The sequence below is a fragment of the Stegodyphus dumicola genome, chromosome 2 (genome assembly GCF_044657685.1).
Source record: "Stegodyphus dumicola isolate Sdum_Otavi_A_Nest chromosome 2, ASM4465768v1".
Classification (NCBI taxonomy): Eukaryota; Metazoa; Arthropoda; class Arachnida; order Araneae; family Eresidae; genus Stegodyphus; species Stegodyphus dumicola.
The window spans coordinates 243,795,219-243,814,998 of NC_140769.1; the positions used below are offsets into that span (position 1 = coordinate 243,795,219).

At 32.1% G+C, this 19,780-nt stretch overlaps 1 protein-coding gene across 2 annotated transcripts in view; it reads right to left on the bottom strand.

Moving 5' to 3' along the window:
• The window catches only part of Sec10 (Exocyst complex component Sec10), a 96,134-nt gene that overhangs the window by 24,261 nt on the left and 52,093 nt on the right, over positions 1-19,780 (bottom strand). For both annotated transcript variants that reach the window (XM_085811966.1, XM_035369789.2), the window contains exons 9-11: positions 11,562-11,768; positions 3,892-4,051; positions 3,138-3,249 (exon numbers count right to left, since the gene is read on the bottom strand). In XM_085811966.1, coding sequence (XP_085668092.1) covers positions 3,138-3,249; positions 3,892-4,051; positions 11,562-11,768 — 479 coding nt within the window. The remainder of the gene's footprint in view (positions 1-3,137; positions 3,250-3,891; positions 4,052-11,561; positions 11,769-19,780) is intronic.

Sequence of the window (19,780 nt, forward strand, 5' to 3'; positions counted from 1 at the left end):
CAAAATGTCAGACTAAGATATTAGCAACAAGTTTAGAGATGGGATCTCTGAACAAAAAGCACAAGAGTGAGTATTTTTTCAGAGTAGCAAGGATTGATTTTAAAATATCTATTTTCCAAAAAGGATGATTTAATACACTGCAAGGCCATCACTCATTACTTTTTATTTTTGTCTGAAGTTCTAGGACATTAACACAATCTTGAAAGATGAAGACTGTTCACAGATTCTTCAAAAACAGGTTTAAAAATCAGCCTAGCTTTATAATTAAAATAATTATTCGTCAGTGTCACTTTTTTATACTACATATATTAAAGTATAAGAGAATGTCAGTATAAGTTAGTGACACTATAAGAAAGTGTCAATGTTCTTACACTGCATATATATGCAATGTGCAAGCATACAGCAATCCCATTATTTTCCCATGCTTCATAAGCCTAAAAGTCATTTTCTTTGAAGATGCAGGACAATACTTGTGATTCTTAGAGAAAATCAGACACAACTCTGAAATATGGTAGACATTCAACAAGAATCACAATTTACTAGACGAAAGTAAAGAACTTTGAACTGCACATATTGCATCAGTGTAATTTAATATACAGTCAAAACTTAATTTTCATATTAGTTATAATATTTTTTAATAAAACTAACATTTTATTACATTGACAAACTCTTTGTCACTACTTATATTTCTACTGTGCCTCAAGAGTACTGCAGCATTTCCAGCAAATTAAAATGAATTTTACTTAAATTTTTAATTACCTCCTGCCTGCAAATCTGACTGACTGACTAAACTGACTGAGCAAGAGAATGAGAGATTTTGGAAAAAAATTGCATATTTCATATTTAAAAAAAAAGTATTTGTTTATTCTATTCTGGCTACCATCTTTTTCAATTTAGTCTGTTTGTATATGATTACAGCAATCCCACTGGTTTTCTCTTCATCCCTCAAAAGTACTGCAGAAGTCATTTTCTTTGAAGGTGTCACTTGTGATTTCCAGTGATTGTCGGACACAATTTTCAACTGACTGATTAAACTGACAAATAGACAAGGGATTTTGGGGAAGTTTGCAGATTTGGTTCAAAAATATTATGTATTTGTTTACTCTAGTTTGCCTACAATCTTCTTCAATATAATCTCCTTGTAAATGTTTTCAGCAATCTCACTCCATTTCTCTCCATGCCTCCAAAGTACTATGGAAGTAATTTTCTTTAAAGGTGCCAAGAGGCACAATTCCCGGTGAATGTTGGACACAGTTTCTTCTGACTGACAGACAGATGATGGTTATTCGGGAAGTTTGTAGATTTGATTTTAAAAATGATCTATTCATTCATTCTATTTTGGTTTCCACGTTCTTCAACACATGATGTGAAGAAAGAATCTTTTTTTAAATGTTTACAGCAATCCCATTGTTTTTCTCCACATATCAAAACTACAGAAGTCATTTTCTTTGAAGGTGTCAAGAGACATTTCCCAGTGAATGTCAAGACACAGTTCCCAAACATGCCCAACATCTACTGGGAATCACAAGCGTATCCCCTTAGTCTAATTCTGAGTCTGAAAAACAAAGTGAAATTGCAGGGAACTAAGTCAAGTGAATAGTGAAATTGGGGAATATGGAAATATGGCTATTTGCCAAAAGCGTTTATAAATATGTGGATCGAAGCAAAGGATTAACTTTGAAACAATGTAGTGCAGATTCATATTTTGTGCATAAATTATCTTGGCAAACTTATTAAACCAATTCCAGTATTAACAATTCATTCATAGATTGTTAGGTATCTTCCCAGAAACATTTTAAATTTCTTTTCCTTTTCCTTTTTTTTTTTTTTCCTTTTTCTATTAGGTTGTTTGAAAAGCCACGATACATTTTTTCAATATCCTTCAAAGGTCCTATAATTATAAAAAAATGATCTGTCGGTAGTATATACCCCATTTTGTTTGATAACTTTTTGCTTTGTTTTAATGAGCTTCATAATTCCTCACTCAAAAAATAACCTAGCTTTATCAGCAAAAAGCTGAACAAGGTGCTGATTTATGGCCACCTGAATTCAATGTTCTACAAAAGAAATTCTGAAGACAGAAAAACAAGTTAAAATCTGAGGTCACACGATCAGGTAAGTATAATATGCCCGACAACACTTTTCAACCAAACTCCAATAATTTTTGTCAGGAGATCAAACTTGAGTGTGGTCTCACATTATTGGGATGAAATGCAGTTCCTACATGACTAATGAGCTCTGGAAGTTTCTGAAATATAGGATTTGTTGAAATTGTCCAGTTGGCGACAGCCCACTTACAGTCTGATTTACTGGTTCATTAGCAGAAGCTTGGAAACAAGACCATACACAAGTCCAATCACTGACAAAAATTTTTGGAATTTGGATGAAAAGTGTTGCCATGCATGTCATACTCACCTGATCTTGTGCACTCAGATTTTCAATTATTTTGCTCTCTTCAAAATTTCTTTCATGTTATAACATTCAATTCAAATGAGGCCATAAATCAGCACCTTGTCCAGCTTTTTGCCTATAAAGCTAGGTTCTTTAGAGCATACAGAATTATGAAGCTTCTTAAAAAGTTATCAAACTAAAGAGGCAATACACCATTCCCTGTTCATTGTTCTTTACATAAATAAAGGGCCTTTGAAGAACACAGGAAAAAATGCATCATGACTTTTCAGACAACCAGATAATTTGGTTAATGAACTCAGAAATTAACTCAGAAAATGTGAAAGCCATTAAAAAAACTGTGTGATTTAAAATATAATTACTAATTGATAATAAGGCATATCAAGAGTTTCAGTAATAGATTTAACAAGTTTCACCAAAATTAAGAATCATATAAGCACAAAACAAATAAAATAAATTCCTTTTTATTTAAAGGAATTATTTATTAGATTGATAAATATATCTTCCTACAGAAAATTGTTTGGTGCATTTTATCACACGATAGGAAAATGCCTATTTTTAATATCAAATTTTATAATTTGAATTGTGATAAAGCGAAGAAAAACTAAAATATTAAAAACTTATTGTAGAATTTGTATTTACATTATTTTCAAAATGTTTGTACAAAATGTATTCATTCATTTAAATTCATGAATGTTAATAAATAATGTTGTGATTAGATTCCTTACCTAATAAGCCAAGCTCCAAAGCATAAGAAACATGCTCTTCAAACAAATAATGTAATAAAACATCAAACAGTAAAACAGCATTCTGTGGTAATTCTGATTGCTGTTTTGACAACTGAAAAAAAAATTCAAAATATTTAAAAATCAAATTTGGTGCTTTTGCTTTAGCAGAATTACATAATACTAACAGCTAAAATGACAGAAGTTGGCCAAGAATACACATATGGAATTTACATTCCTATGATTTTAATTACAAGCTGAACACATATATGTTTTAAATTAGAACTTTCATTGACTGAAAATTATGATTTTAATTACAAGCTGAACATATATATGTTTTAAATTAGAACTTTCATTGATTGAAAATTATTGCAGTTCATGCAAATATCTAAACAAATGCATCTCTTGTGAAGAAAATATGAATAGTTAAGATTCACTATAATCTAAGGAAGAAACTATCAATTTCCAGTTAAAAATAGGAGGGGCATTAACAAACGGGAGTTTTTGGGGGAGGAGCACAGAATTAATAAATGAGATTAGTTAAATGATGAGAAAGCACATCATATCAAAATATACCTGGCAACACCAAATGATGCTAAAATATTAATGATGCTATAATTTAAAAGTTATTTTCATTATGAAATATTATTGGAAATAAATTCCATTTTCTTAAATGAACAAAATTACCATAATTACTTTACATTCAGAAGCATAAACATTTCCATCATAAGAAGGGCATTTTAAAACCTATGCTTACCAACTGGCATCTGTTAAAAGCCTTTTTACAATCTAGTAAAATATTCATAGCAACATCCTCTGATAAGAAAGTTTCTCCACCATAATTATCTACAATAGAACTTATGATATTAGTCCTGGACCCAATTCTCGCTTGAATATCACGGCGCAATTCATGTATTCTGAAAAAAAATTTACAATAAATTAATACTACATATATTTAAAAAATACTTTTCATTAAATTCTCTGACACTGATGGAAAAATAAGTCTCTGACACTGATGGGAAAATATTTCCAAATCACATATATGTAAAAGTCCTGCAAGAGAATATATTTTAATATAAGTTTTTTTCATCTCTTTCACAAAAAAAAAAAAAAAAAAAAAAGCTTCTTTTCTACATCTAAAAATTTAAGCATTAAATATATCTCTTTACCACAGAACTTTCGAAAAAGCTAATTACTCTATTTCTGTGACTGTCTTTTAGGCCCTTATGGGGGCTACTACTCCCCCCCCCAAGATCCAGTCAGTCACGAAATGAAAACTCCCACGAAAATCCAATGATGCTGTGCACATATGTGTCGTGCAGTATCTCTAATATGCCTGTTGTCAGATGTGAGCATGTAGTGAGCACATAAACATTCCTTGAACAATAGTCTCCCTGCCAAGTGCGAAGTGCATGTTGTCATTCGATTTCTACATGCTGAGAGGTGCAATACAGCTAAATTCATCGACAAATGAGTAATGTGTATGGAAAAACTTCCATGAGTGACAGCAAAGTGGAGCAACTTTGAAGCACGACGTATAGATGTTCATGATGCAGGTGGGCAGGGAAGGAAGCGAGTGTCAACCGATGATCTTGTTCAGTGAGTGGATCAGGCGATTTGAGGAAAATCGTTGGTTTACAATTTTTTTATTCAGTGTTTTGTTTATTGAAATTTCATGGTCAGCTCTCTATATCATTGTGAATGAAGACTCCAGTATTATAAACTCTGTGGAAGACGGTTTCTAAAGATGTTGTCCAACCATCACAGAACACAGCAAATTGGCGCTGCCTTAACATTTTTACAGTGTTACCACAATGAAGAAGAAGATTTTTTGAATAAAACTGTCACATGGGGAAGAGACATGATCCTTTTCAAAACTGAAGAAACTAAACAGCAATCCAAACAGTGGATAAATATTCATTCCCCGAGTAAACCAAAGAAGCTAGCTATGCCACTGGATTTTTTTATATAAAAAGTTTTTTTATAATAAACACTAGTATTTTACTATTTTCTGATGCTAGACTATCTACAGCATCTGCATTGTAATTCAGTAGTTGTACAGTAAATTGTTCAGTTTATATGATCATTAAATTCCTTTCCTTGAAATAACAAAATTCATCAGTTTCAGTTTCTGCTACAAGATTTTACAAAATTTCTATTTCTTTATCATATCAAGTAAGCATATTATCAACAAAAATAATGTGGGAAAAAATGAAAATTACGTTTTAAAAATATCTTTGAACAGCTTGAATGACAGAAAACAAATTTTATTTTAACAAGATATGTAACAGTGATTAGCATGAATCTGAAAAATCAGATTTACAAGGAACAGCATTTGCTTAATGTGAGGATATAAATGGCAGTATAGGGATGAATGTTAGACTAGCAACTAATTAAGGTTTAGGCAGCTTAGGAACTACACACATACAAATCATTTTGCTAAATGAAAATAAGATAATAGAAGCGATAGTTTTTTTTTGGGGGGGGGGGAGAATGTGAGACCGGGAACAAGAATTCTGGGGGAAACAGGTGTATCAGAATCTGATCTTTTTATTAGATAAGAACTACTAGAGAGTTTACATAAATAAGAACATTGAGATTTTCCAACTGGTGAAAAGAATACAGATTTTTGGAAACATTCCTTTACTTTGTTAACTTTTGAAGGATTAGTAGGAGTTCATAAAAGATACTTCTCATTTCTATGAAAAAAAGGATCTGGAAATTCATCAAGCAAAATCATGTACAGCGAGTATACAAAAAAAAGGGAGGGACAAATCTATATCTCCCTTTTAGTTGGCCTACTGATGAAATTCTATTGTGTTTTTCCTGGCCTTGAAAGTTGGAATTAGGATACATATTAGATTTATGTATAACTTTGCTCTAACACATATGCATTTTGACACAAAACTGGATCCTTTTTTAAAATGACAAGCTGACTTTGTTCCATATTTTGGTTCTCTACCATAAATTATCTTAAAGTCAAACAAGCAAAATAATAAAGAAATAAACGTAAAAAAAAAAAAAAAACAAGCAGTTCTTTTTTAATCAGCACTTAAAATTCTAGCTCAACAATTTAACTGAATTTAGTATCGATTTTGATATATCGTTCTTTATTTATTTATTTAACTTTTTTATTTTTTCTTTCCTAAACTGAAATTTAGGTTTAATCCAAGTAAAATTATTCAGTATTTTTTAATATTATTATTTATTTTTTATTTATTTTATTTTTTTTTAGGGGGAGCTCCATTAAAAATTTTAAAACTTTTTCTTCGAAATAAAGGAAGTATTATAATTGTGAAAAATTTCGGTTATCACATTTCAACCAAAAATATCCATTTTAAACACTCTCAAATCAATTTAAATGATGCTTTTCATGACATCTGTACCTATGAATAAATTAAAGAACCCTTTTTTCCAAAACGGGTTTTAAAATGGATTTAGAAGAGAGATTTTTAGTCACATCTGTATGTACATATATACATATTTATCTCAAATAACTCAAAAACGAGTTGCCTTAGAACGTTGAAATGTTTTATATAGGACTGCTATAACATGTAGTTGTGCATCACCCTTTAGAATCGGCCAAACATATATACATATATGTGTACTCTGTTACCTCAGGTGAGCCCAGTTTTGGCTATAAAGTGAATTCACATTCACTAGGCAGGTCAGGCTGCACCCAGATTCTAACTAACTAACCCATTTTGTTATTCAGTTAGCTCAGTTTTTCATTTTTTCGTACATGTTGTGTTGCTCAGCCTAATGAGGATACCATTTGTTTACATTTGAAACTTAGAAGAATACTTAATAATTAAGCTAGTTTGTGCACCAACTTCAGTGTCTTTTTGCTGACAGGCTAAAAGGCTGTTGGCTTTTTTGACCAAAAGTAAACTTTAAATTTCGTGCACTAAAAAATCTATCGTACTGCCCACAGGCCAAAGTGCTTGTTTTTGCATAGAAACTCTAATTTTAATTGTAAAAATCGTTTTTTAGCTGTATTTAGTATTTCATGTTTTTCTGTATTTTACAATTTTTAATGAACATGTTTTGAGTTTTTATGTATCTTTGCCTTGTGGTGAATTTAGAACTGAATTAATTTAATTAGAAATATATCTCTAATGAAATAAATTTAAATGAAGTGCAGCAAAAAATGAGCATAATTTAATAGGTGTTCACATCAGATATTTTTTTATTTATTTTTAAAGACCTTCATAAATTTTTCTAAAACTTTTTTTTAATTATGACTAATAAAAATTTGCTGACCTCACCATTTAAAAATAAATACTTTTTTTTTTGGCACAAATTGGATATTTTTATTCAAAAACTTCAGAGATTTATTTAAATTTAAATATTAAAAATATTTGCCTCTGATTTCAAAATTGACATATGACCAAAAGTGATAGCATTGCAAAACCTGAGCATCATTCCATTTTGCACTATTAGGTTCTTTTCCCTTGAATTAATTTTTCTGATAAATTTATTTTTAATGAAATTTAATAAACTGATTTTATTTGCTTAATATTTTAATTATTTTAATTTTAAAAACATCAAATTTATTTTCAAAATCTGACACTAAATTGGACCTTTTTCAATTTTATTACAATTTTTCAAAATTTTAAATGTATTTTTAAGAATGTTATTTATGAAAAATGATACTTAAATTTGAAACAGATTTTGTGTACTTCTGCTAATATATCCTTTGTACTTTTCCCTACAGATATCCTAAATAAGCAAGACTTTTGTCATCTGACTTTTAGTTAAATTTATTTAATTTTTGCTTTTAATAAGTTGAATATTATGCACTTCAGAGAAATACAAACTGGAAGATAAACATGTCCACATAAAATTTAGGTAAAACAGCATATTTTGGCATAGTTTATTGGCATAGATTTTGAATAAAATTTTATCTATTTTACGGGTAATCGGACACAGATTCTTCTTCTTCAAAAGCCAAAAATTTCTGCAAAATGGATTGAGCATTTATTGCATTTGTATCAAAGCACTAAGCAAAGCAAAGTGAACATAAAAACAGCGCTATCTGTCACGGAAAATAGTGTGTTCACTTCAGGTTTGCTCTTCTCCACCACTGCTTCATTGTCACCCATTTCATTTCGCAAAATTTATTTTGCCCCTGAAGAAGAGGAACCTGTGTCTGATCACCTTTGTAACTAATGGAATTTTATTCAACTTCCCTTTCCGTTTCGTCAAATTCTTAATTATTACTTCACTTAGCAATTTTCTAATGCAAAGTAAAAATATGTTTATATACATATCACTGAGAAATTTACTTTTTGCTGCTACAGTGACAATTCATGTGCTGATTGTATGATTGGGTCCTCCAAACCCATAAATAAAATTATAGTTTTGGAAAATAATTTTTTAATAAATAATAAATTTTTAACCGTTTGGGCACACCTAAAAATTTCCTTCTGTACGCACAGGAAAATTGAATGAAAAAGGATTTATAGGTTACACTGAACCTTCTTTATTTACAGTAGATGGCAGCTAAACGCAAACCTGTCCATATATTTTAGCCATGTTTAGTTTTTTAAGACCCTCATTTTTCAAAGAACACTTCCAGATTTTTTTAGGGTATAAAAGGAAGTGTTTGAAAAGAAATTTCTATGTTATTTTTGGGCTGTATGCTAATCTCCTTATTCTATATTAGTTTTTGAATTTTTACCTTAAAATCTTGGCTAAAATCGAACAGCGAACCCCAGGTGTCCCCAGACCGGGCTCACCAACAATCTAGGACAACTGAGAGTCTGTATTCTTTGTTTCTGCACATCTCATCGGTCAGTTCATTATCAAGAGAAAGGTGGGTCTACATCTGTGTTTCATTTCCTGTTTTTCTCTTTGTTCTTTTCTCTCTCTCTCTCTTATTTTTTTTTGGGGGGGGGGGGGGTTGATTATCAACTAACAAATTGTTGGGGTGATTTTCTGAAGGTCAAATTGTTAAGGTAATTTTATCAGTTAGCTGTTTGGTTTTCCACTAGAGCAGTTCTCTTTCACTTTCGTTCAGAGTTTCCCCAGCGCTATGTTTAATAGTTTTGAGTTGTAGAAGTTTATAAAATTTTATTTTATACTTTATAATTTCTAATTGTAGATATAATATAAGTTTTTTTTTTTTTTTTTTTTTTTATTTTTAATTATTTTCCAAACAGATAGAAGAGGGTTGACTCTTTCTGAAGCACTGAAAGTGCTATAAGAATTGCTTTCAGATAGTGAATCTTATATGGATCCCGGTACATGTGCAAAACATGCAATATTGGGTTGTGCTTTTTCAAAAGTGGCGTCCTTTTCTCTGAAATGTACCACCATGAAAAAAATAGAAAAAAGAGTAAATATGATATGTAAATATCATACCCATAAAATTTTTTTCCATTCATACGCATGTAATCATCTTATAACCAAAAAAGAGTTTTTTAGGGGGGTGTAGAGTAGCAGATCTGTCTCCCCGTAGCACACCCTGGGTAATACTAAATATGCTATGGTATTCAGAATTTAGTGTTTTTTAATTGTATGCAAAATCTCTTACTCTTTTAGGCGCCTCCCAGCAATGCTTGTTGCAGCATTCTTTTCGAAGCTCTATTCAATGAGTGTGCCCGCTTCAGGCACACTCACAGAATAAAAACAATAAGTGCTATCTTCACAAAACTTTACTAGTGTACTCCTCTAGGCCTAATTAGACTGCCTAACCTTTTTTTAAACTGAAATTCCAACTTTAAAAGGTAGCGTTCCGGAAAGGGTTAATAGGTAATAATAAATAGAGATAATCCTAAATTTTTTTAATTTACAGCCACTTACAAAAAATCATAATTTTCTTTTATGATAAAATATGCTTCATATTTTCAATCAAAATAATGAAAGCAGAAAGATATGTGATATCCCGTTATGTATATAAAAGTCTTATGTAAAACATGATGCTGGTTAATAAATACCAGTTAATAAATTTTGCATTATATGACAGAATTATAACAAGGTAGATAAAAAATCTGAAAGAAGCATGAGAATCTTTTTTTTTTTTTTCCCTCTTTTCTTATTTATTCAAGACACCACCATTACAATTGGGCCATTTGCAAAGATTTGAACCTCAGACCGAACTACCAGTGTTCAGCAACTTTACCACTCAGCTGCTGGTGCTACCTCTGTTACAGAATTCCACTTTCATTTTCTTTCTATGTACTGTCATCTACATTAAAATAAAGCTTAATGACAGAAGCAAAACTACAAAATAAATATTTCAGAAAAATTTAATTTGCAGAGTTTGAGAACTTAAAAGTTTCACTTAGTTTATATACGAATGCATGAAAAATAAATCTTTCTCATTATGAAAAGAGAGTTTAACTTCTTTTTTTTTTTTTTTTTAATTCGTAAATTTCATGTTACAAAGATGAATTTGTGAATTTTTTCAAATGCTGTGTTAGAACTATGTATGAATTTAATAAATCAACTCACACAGGAAGTTCAATAATTATTACCATTTTTAATGCAGACTATGAAATCAATGCTGAATATATAATCTGTACATTCATTTTTCAGTACAGTCAAATACCGAAAATCCGCCAACCTGAAATCCACCAACTCCTGAAATCCATGTTGCCTGCCTCTCAAAATAAAAACAATCAGTTTATAGGTTCTGGAACCCACAACATTAAGTACGAAATATCAAAGAAAAAATACTTATCGAATAATGGTGTCATAATTACCGAATAATAATGAATCATAATGGAAATACCAAATTATTGACATCATAATAATAGTTTTTTTCTCCTCTAATCTGCATTGAGGTAAGAAAGCAGACGATTCAACTCTTCTTTCATGTTCACGATTCACGTTGTTGTAGTTTCTGAGCTTTGTTATTTCACAAGATTATTTAGTGCTGCCTTTTTCTTTTATCCGGATATTTTGTGGATAAATTAAGAATATTTTTAATTTCAACCCTTTTTAATACAATAACAGATTAGAAACGGACTCATGATTTTACTGCTTGCAACATTGAAAAACGTAAACACATTGCATTGATGGTAATGCAAAAAGTGCAAATTCTGCAAAAGATGGAGACAGGTGCTACTCCGCGGTTTATAACAGAATCGTATGGAATTGCGATACAATTGTGTATGATATATGGAAAAATAAAGAAAAACTGTTGAAATTTTACAGCAACAGTGATTCTAACACCAGAATACGAAACCAGAAATCTTTGCATGAGGCGAAATCGGCAAATCTTGATGCTGTGTATATATAATACAATGAATAATATAATCAATTTATATCTTTTCTGTCCGCAAAATCCTAAAATCAGCGCAACCTCTGGTCCCACGCTTTGCAGATTTCTGGAATTCTACTGTATTCAATAAATAAAAATAAAGGATATTAAAATATTTTGCATGTTATACAATATAGCATTCAATCAAAACTACATACCCTCCAAAATGTATCTGTTTCTTTTGATGATTTTTGGAGTTATAATACATATTCAATGTATTTTCACATTTATCCTTCAAGCAGCGAATTTCAATATGAATATAATTTTCAAGATATCGTGCAAATATATTTTTAGTTAGCTTATTCAGAAATGTTGGATCACTCCCTATTTTATTAGCAGTTAAATCTTGAGTGAGTTTTTTTGTCCTGAAAGAAAAATAAAATTATACAACAAATGCATGGCATACTTTACAGCATAAATACCTTTTAATCAAAAGAAAATTAGAAACATAAAACATGTTAAACATATCATTAAAATTTCAGTGAAATTATTAATATGAACATAAACCACAAAGTACATGCAAAAATATCACTTACACTATACATTATCAAGATATAAAGATCTGGACAATTTTAAAGCTACAAAGTAAACTATTACAGTTTTGGTACTCTTCTGTATCAGGACCGGATTCAGAAATGTATGCATGCATGCATGTGTATATGGATGTATGTGCGTATGTGTGTGTATATACATACATGCATATATGAACACATACATTCATACACACATGCATACATACATTTCTGAATCCAGTCTTAATAACAGAAGAGTACCATTAATGTTTCTAAATCATGCATACATTTTTTCAGAAAACTTTTTGCTTATACTTAGTCTCAGTAAATTTCAAAACACAGAACAGTAATAAGTTCAAAATTGATATCAAAATTAAACACACAAAAGCTATATAAATGTACGTGTGTCTGTGTGTAAAATAGCTGATTCCAGTAAAAAATAATTAAATAAAAATAAGAAAATTCTAATGGTAAGAAAGACTAATACAGTGACATGTGGTGCTGAAATATTTCAAGATCATAATACCAATGATCAAAAGATTATATTACTTTGGTTTTAATTCTGCTGCCACATTATAAATGCCCATTCATTTTAAGTTAGTTATTTAAATTTACATTAATAGTCTGAATATATTTATTTAAATGTATAAAAGATGTGCTATAAAAATTAGTAAAAATACAGCACAGAGTTTGCAAAAAAGGCTTTCTGAATTTTATTTCAAAGTTTTAAATTTATGGGTAAAGAGGATGCCACATGTACTACAGACAACTACTGTCTCTAGTTGAACAATTATATCATGGATTGAAGGAAAGTGTGAATGTACATGCGATATTATATGTGTGTGGGTGTGTATGGTATGTATGCATACTGCTCTGCACAAAGACAGAGATGCCTTTAGTTACAAAATTTAGTACACCAATAATCAAGTTTGGTATACAATTTAACCCTCTGGTAACCAGCTAAGGACTTTGCTACAAAACTCTAAATTTTTCAAAACTGCCACAAGAAAGAAGTATTTTTTTATTTTAATACAACACTCCCCTGGAATTTTACATCTCTATTTATGTACTTTTAATACTGCTTTAGTTTGTTGGACATATTTCAATATCCATGCATATATGCTTTCTTAAAGACATTACAAAAAATATTCTAGGATGATTATATATACAGAGGATGATGCAGAACATGTGCAGATCACAGATGTCAGGTGCTCTCAGATGTCAGCGAGTTAAAATAATTTATTCAATTTTTAGGTACTTTCTGATTATCTTCACCCTACTAATAATCTGTAATTCATCGCCAATTTTGTAAGTTGGCAAAAAACATTCATTTGATTACTTTTATCATTCATAGGTATTGTTCTATTCATAAATAATAATAAAAAGAAGCATTTTTTTAAAAAAATAAGAAATTTTATGATGAGAAAAGTCTATTTGAAATATTAAAAAATAATCAATGAACTGATGGTTGTACATAAAGCATGTAAATCACTATTTACTCAAACATACAAATAGTATGCACATGTGCAAACATAGTCACATATATACTGAAACTAAAACATGTAAAGATTCTACTAAATATTCAAACCAGAGTGAAGATAATCAAAAAGTACCCATTTTTATTTTAAAGCAGGGAAAAAATTTTAAATGAAATTTTTCTGATCTCAAACATAATTTACTAAATTTTCATAATTTCTGACATGAACAATAACACAACTGGACGAGATTAATTTAAAATATTTGATCTTTTCATATTATAATCTTTGTTTGATTTATCATTATTAGTGAAACACAAAAATCGTAAAACAGCAAAGAACCTGCTGCATAGCACAGTACAATGCCTTTAAGAACTGGACTGCTTAAGATATGTCTTTTTGCCTACTTAGAGTTTTGATGCTTTTGCCTGAGACATTAAAGTGCAAATCATGCTTCACCTGAATTCACCGGAAAAAAATGAATTTCATTCACTTTTGAAATTAAAAAACAATTTTTTCTGCTGTTATTTGCTGAACATATTATCACAACATCAAGTTGGTAAGAAAGTAATTTTGGCTTTTTAGTATGAACTCAGTTTAACTCATGAAACTCAGTGTTTTTTCTACACAAAAAATTAATTTTAATCAGTCAAATATCTTTCATTCTGTTCAATGATCTTTTGCCATCTTTCTGGTAGCTTCATGATTTCCTGCTCAAAGAACTTGATGTCTTTATTAACAAAAAACAGAACCAAGTGTGATTTGAGGTCATTCTTATTAGTGAAATTTTTAACATTTAAGAAGTTTTTTTTTAAATAAATAATAATCCGACGGTACAAGATCAGGGATATAGGGGGGGGAAGTGACATCACATCCCAACCAAGATTCAATAAATTTGTACATGTTGTTAAAGCTGTACGAGGCCTCGCATTGTGATGGTGGAACACCATTTCTTTGCAATTTGCCAATTCTGGGCTTTTCTATTTGACTGCTTTCTCTATTTTCATAACTTGCTGGCAGGAAACACCAGAGTTGATGATTTGGTTGCTTGGAAGCAGCTCAAAATACACAACAACTTTTCTGATGCAATTTAGCTTTCGATATGATTTATGTTGATTTATCATGCTTGGATCATGATTTTTTTCAATTAATGTTATTGTACATGATCTCTTTTTCATACACAGTGATAATTCGTTTAAAAAAAAAGTTGACTGCATTACATTTGAAATGGGTATCACAAATTTTGATTTGTTGTGTTAAGCGAATTTCTTTCAATTTGAGTGGAACACAAATATTAAGCTTCTTAACGAGTCCAAGACAGCTTAAATGATTTCCATTTGTTATGTTATCAGGTTCAATGTTTCTTCTAACCTTCTTCGGAAACATACAATGACCTGACTAGGAACAGAGAGCTTACTAAAGCTATGTTCACTAATTGTAGTAAGTAGACAGGATACAGACGAAGGGTATACAAGACCCTTTATTTTTCTTTATATACAATGACTTCCGTACTTCGGAATACAATGACCCTCCACTCGGAGTCTAACGTAAAAGGTATAAAAATAAAACTAAACTCTAATTTAACTTTAGAATAAGATTGGCCTTATAATAACAGGAAGCGTATGTAGCACAGAGACTGTGAACACTACAATATGTTTAATTTATCAAGAGGATTAAAACCTCTGGCCTGGAAGGCAAATAGCAACTGCGTAACTTCTAAGGTAAGCGGCCTGCTTCGAACTCACTGCTTCCTCTCTCCGCTTGGCAAAAAGGCCACACTTAAATACTTGGCGTTCGCCAGACAACTTTGCATAAACTCCTTCACGCTTATAATTCTGGCCGGAAGTAGAAAATAAGAAGTGATAGTAAAGATTTAAAATAAAATAAACGTTAGTAAAACTTAAGATCCTTACATACTTCCCGCCAGAGTTAATTAGTTTGAAACTGAGGTCTAAAACGACCTTGTTGAAAACTTTTAGCTCTAGAAACTAACGCGAGGCCAAACTTTTACAATCATAACTTAGCTAGAAACTAGAAAATTTTAAAAGAAAGAAATTTGTTACAATAGCAGCTCCCGGAATATACAACAATCTTTTTTCTTTTTCATCTGTACTGCATCAAAACAGGAGCTTTATTCAATTCTGGTTCCTTCCAGAGATCTGGAAGGAAAACTAGTTTAATGAAATGTTACAGAATGACATTGCAAATAACATATAGAATATACTTCTCTTAACATTCTTATTTCATTCATGACTATTTTAATTATCTCTCCCCGTGCTCTCTGACATGTGTTGTAAAAGAACACCAAACACGTATGTGTTTCTGTCTACGTGTGCCACACTTCCTCCTACAATCAAAACACTAACGTGTTAAAATTCAACATACGAGACCTCTTAACACACCCTACTTTCAACTCTAAACCCTGAGGTACTATTCTGAAAGTGGCTAACTCTAAAGTGTAGCGTCAGAGAGCCTAACTACATCATTCAACCTTTAACACATATTCACCATGATTTAATCTTTACAGTCACACGAATAACAAATTTTTAACATTACTTTCACTTTTACCATATCACGGTATTTCTTAACATTCAAAATAACAGTTCACATGTATACAAGAACATATCAACATGCCGTTAATTTTACACATTTGAAAACATACATTAGTAGTACATTGTTAACTTCTATTCTTTTCAAAGCAAGTGCCAATTCTTTCTACATTGAAATAATACTACATTTCAAAAAGTCTTTCAGACTAAAACTTCTTTCTTGCTAGAATGTTTTAAATAAAATTTATACAATAACTTTTTACAATATTTAAGTCTTTACACAACGCTATTATACATCAACTTTAGTTTTACGCGCAAGTAATTGAAAAACATAATAAGAAAATCAGTCACAACTCATTTCTCGGCCTTTTGGCGATAAAGGTAGACCTTGCATGAGGTAAATCTTCTTGAAATCTGCCACTTGCAGTAAGAATGAAAGATTAACTTAAGTTTGTAAAGTAACATAAAATTTTACTTATCTTTGTAATATTCAGACATCCTTTTCTGGGCCCAGTCTTTAAAGGTATAGCTGATAGTAGCTTGGTTGATCCTCCTTCTTGTACGGGCTCGCCCTTCAGTGCTTTCCTCTGGAAGCTTCCGTTTTTCACCAGTACGGCCACCCTTGAACACGTTCCTTTTGTGCTCTGCTTGTGGTCTTGGCTGTTTGAAGGCAGCTGGTCTTGGTGGAACCGGGAAACTTCTGTCGTGATCCTGCTTGGACCTCGTTGTTGGCCGTTCAAATTTTTCTTGTACTTTTTCCTCCGCCGCTGATGGCCCTTCCGCAGTTCGGCGACTTTTGCTGCGGAGAGTTCTGTCGGATGAGTCAATCTTCCGTTTCACAGCCGGGTTATAGTTGCCGTCCTTTCTCCCGGTCCTTTCCACATACATCGTCCTTCTCCCTTCTTCATTCTGGGGGTGTTCGTGCACTCTGTTTTCTGGACGGTGGAACGGCTTCTTTTTCTTTTTACCTTCAGTTTTCCGTTGGGCAATTTTCTTTTCACTTGCTTCTGTCTGTCATTGGCTTGCCCTTGTACTTGTCGTTTTCCCACCTCTGGAACTTGTACCTGCGGTGTCTGCCGTACCGGATCCTGCAAAAGATCTGAAAAGATTTTAATTTTATTACGATCAAAGTAGGGTTTAATTTGATCAATGTTTGCGGAACAGGTTTCACCATTTCTTGCCTTTAACACTACAACAGCGTAAGTTATTTTTTCTATAACATATGGTCCTTCAAAGTGTGGAAAAAATTTGGCAGTTTTATCTTCTGGTGCTGAAGAAAGTGAATGCTTGATTTTTAAAACTTCATCCCCTACTTTATAAGTTACTCCCCGTCGTTTCAGATCATAGTATAACTTCTGTTTTCTTTGTGCTACTTCCGTATTCTTTTTTGCTTCTTTTATTAGTTTTTCTATATCACCCATTTTAAATTCTGGGGCTCTTTGTTGCACATAAAATAGTTTATCTAACGGTGTTATAACCTTTCTGCCTAGAAATAACTCAGCAGGAGTTTTGCCCGTTGTATCATGTTTTGCGGTCCTAAGGGCGAAAGCAAATTCATTGACATAGTTATCCCAGCTTTTATGAAAATTTTTAACATAACTACGGATAATTTTCACTATATTTCTGTTGACCCGTTCCGCTATATTTGATTGCGGCCGATACGGGACCATTTTTAAATGACGTATGCCCAGTTTTTGGCACATGTCTTCAAATATATTACTTACAAATTGAGGACCATTATCCGATATAACTTTTAGGGGCGCCCCGTATTTTAAAATATATTTATTTAAAATAGAATCAGTAACTAATTTCGCGGAGGCTCGTTTTAAGGGAACAATTTCAGTCCATTTACTAAAATGATCAACCATAACAAGGAGATAGCGACTTTTGTTTAACTGACTTTTTGGGAAAGGGCCCAATAAATCGATGCCGATTATTTCATTTGGAAATTCGGATTTAATACTATTTAGAAACCCGGCCGGGCGGAAATTAATATAATTAACGGCTTGACATGTTGGGCAGGACTGGACATACGCCCTTGTTAACTTTTGCAGTTCAGGAAAGTAGACTGCCTCGCGTACGCGTTGGATAGTTTTTCGAATACCAGCATGAGAAGCTAAAGGGCTGTCATGGAGCTCTTGCAGGATATTTAATCTAAGACTAGCTGGGATAACAGGTCGAAATTCGTTGTTGGAATTCGTAGTTTTTGTGTAGAATAATAGACCATCTATTAGTTCGTAATGGGCCGCCCTATTTCTTATCGCCACAATATCTTGGTGGCTAAAATTTTCAGGATCCTTCAAATACTCATAAATACTTCCAAACTCAGGATCCTTACCCAGTTCGGTTATTACACTTTCTCGGGAATTTATTGTACATGCTGTGAGCATTGCCACCTTTACAGTATTACCTTCTTCATCTATTTTAATTCTGGATAGGGCATCTGCTACGATATTTTCCTTTCCGGGGGTATGCTTGATTACCAGATTATATTCTTGTAGCTAGAGTGCCCATCTTATTAACCTTGGGGATAAATTTTTCCCTGAGTACAATCTAGTTACCGCCGCATGATCAGAATATACTGTTATCGGCGCCTTTCCAAAATAGACTCAGAACTTTTGCACTGCTAACAGAACTGCAAGTGCCTCTCTCTCGGTCGCAGAATAGTTTCTTTGTGTTTGATTTAAAGTTCGGCTAAAAAATGCCACGGGCTGCTGATTTTGCGAAATTACCGCTCCTACCGCATAATCCAAAGCATCCGCTGAAATTTCTAAATTTTCATCCTTTTCAGGAAATTTCAACACAGGGGCTTGCGTTAATGCTTGTTTTAATTTTTCGAAAGCACTATTGACTTCAGCCGTCCACGAGAATCTTGCCTTTTTCCTTTTTAATTTTAACAATGGCTCAGCGATAGCCGCAAAATCTTTTATAAAGGACCTATAATATGAACAAAGTCCTAGAAAAGAAGAGAGCTTCTTTGCCATGTTTGGAGTCGGATACTTTTGTACAGCGATTATTTTTGATTCATCTGTCTCGATCCCTTTTTGCGATATTTTGTAACCTAAATATTTTAATTCAGGGGCTGCAAATTTGCACTTTTCGACATTAACTTTTAGACCGGCCTCATTTAATAAAGAAAACACCTGTCTTAAATCCTGTATATGTTGGTCGAGATTATCACTAGTAATAATGATATCGTCTAAATAGATAAATGTGGATTTTCCAAGAACAGGTCTTAACACAATGTCCATGCATCGCTGAAATGTTGCTGGGGCGCCTGAAAGGCCAAACGGCATACGCAAAAATGCATAAGTGCCAGACTTGGTTATCAAAGCAGTCTTAGGCATGTCCTCAGGCCTGACCCCTATTTGAAAATAACCATTCGTTAAGTCTAAAGTCGTCATAAATTTGGTTGATTTTATGTTCCTTAAAATTTCTTCTATGATCGGTAACGGATATACCGGATATTTCGTTATGGAATTTAATTTACGGTAATCAATAGCGAATCTCCACCTTTTTGGATGCTCCAAAGGATAATCATTATTTTTCTTACATAAAACCACCGGACTAGCATAACTACTTGAGATAGGCGTTATGATCTTTTTACGTAGCATATCGGTAATATGCCATTCTATAATTTTTTCCTTATTCTTATCATACCGGTATGGTTTTTGACGAACCGGCAATGCATCTCCGGTGTCAATACTATGGTTAGTAACCTGAGTAAATCCTGGAATATCACTAAATAAGGAAGCAAATTCACTTACCACTTGTCGGATTCTATCTTGCTCGTCATTAGGCAGGTGGTCAAGATTTAACCTTGGCGGTTCAACCTTTTCTA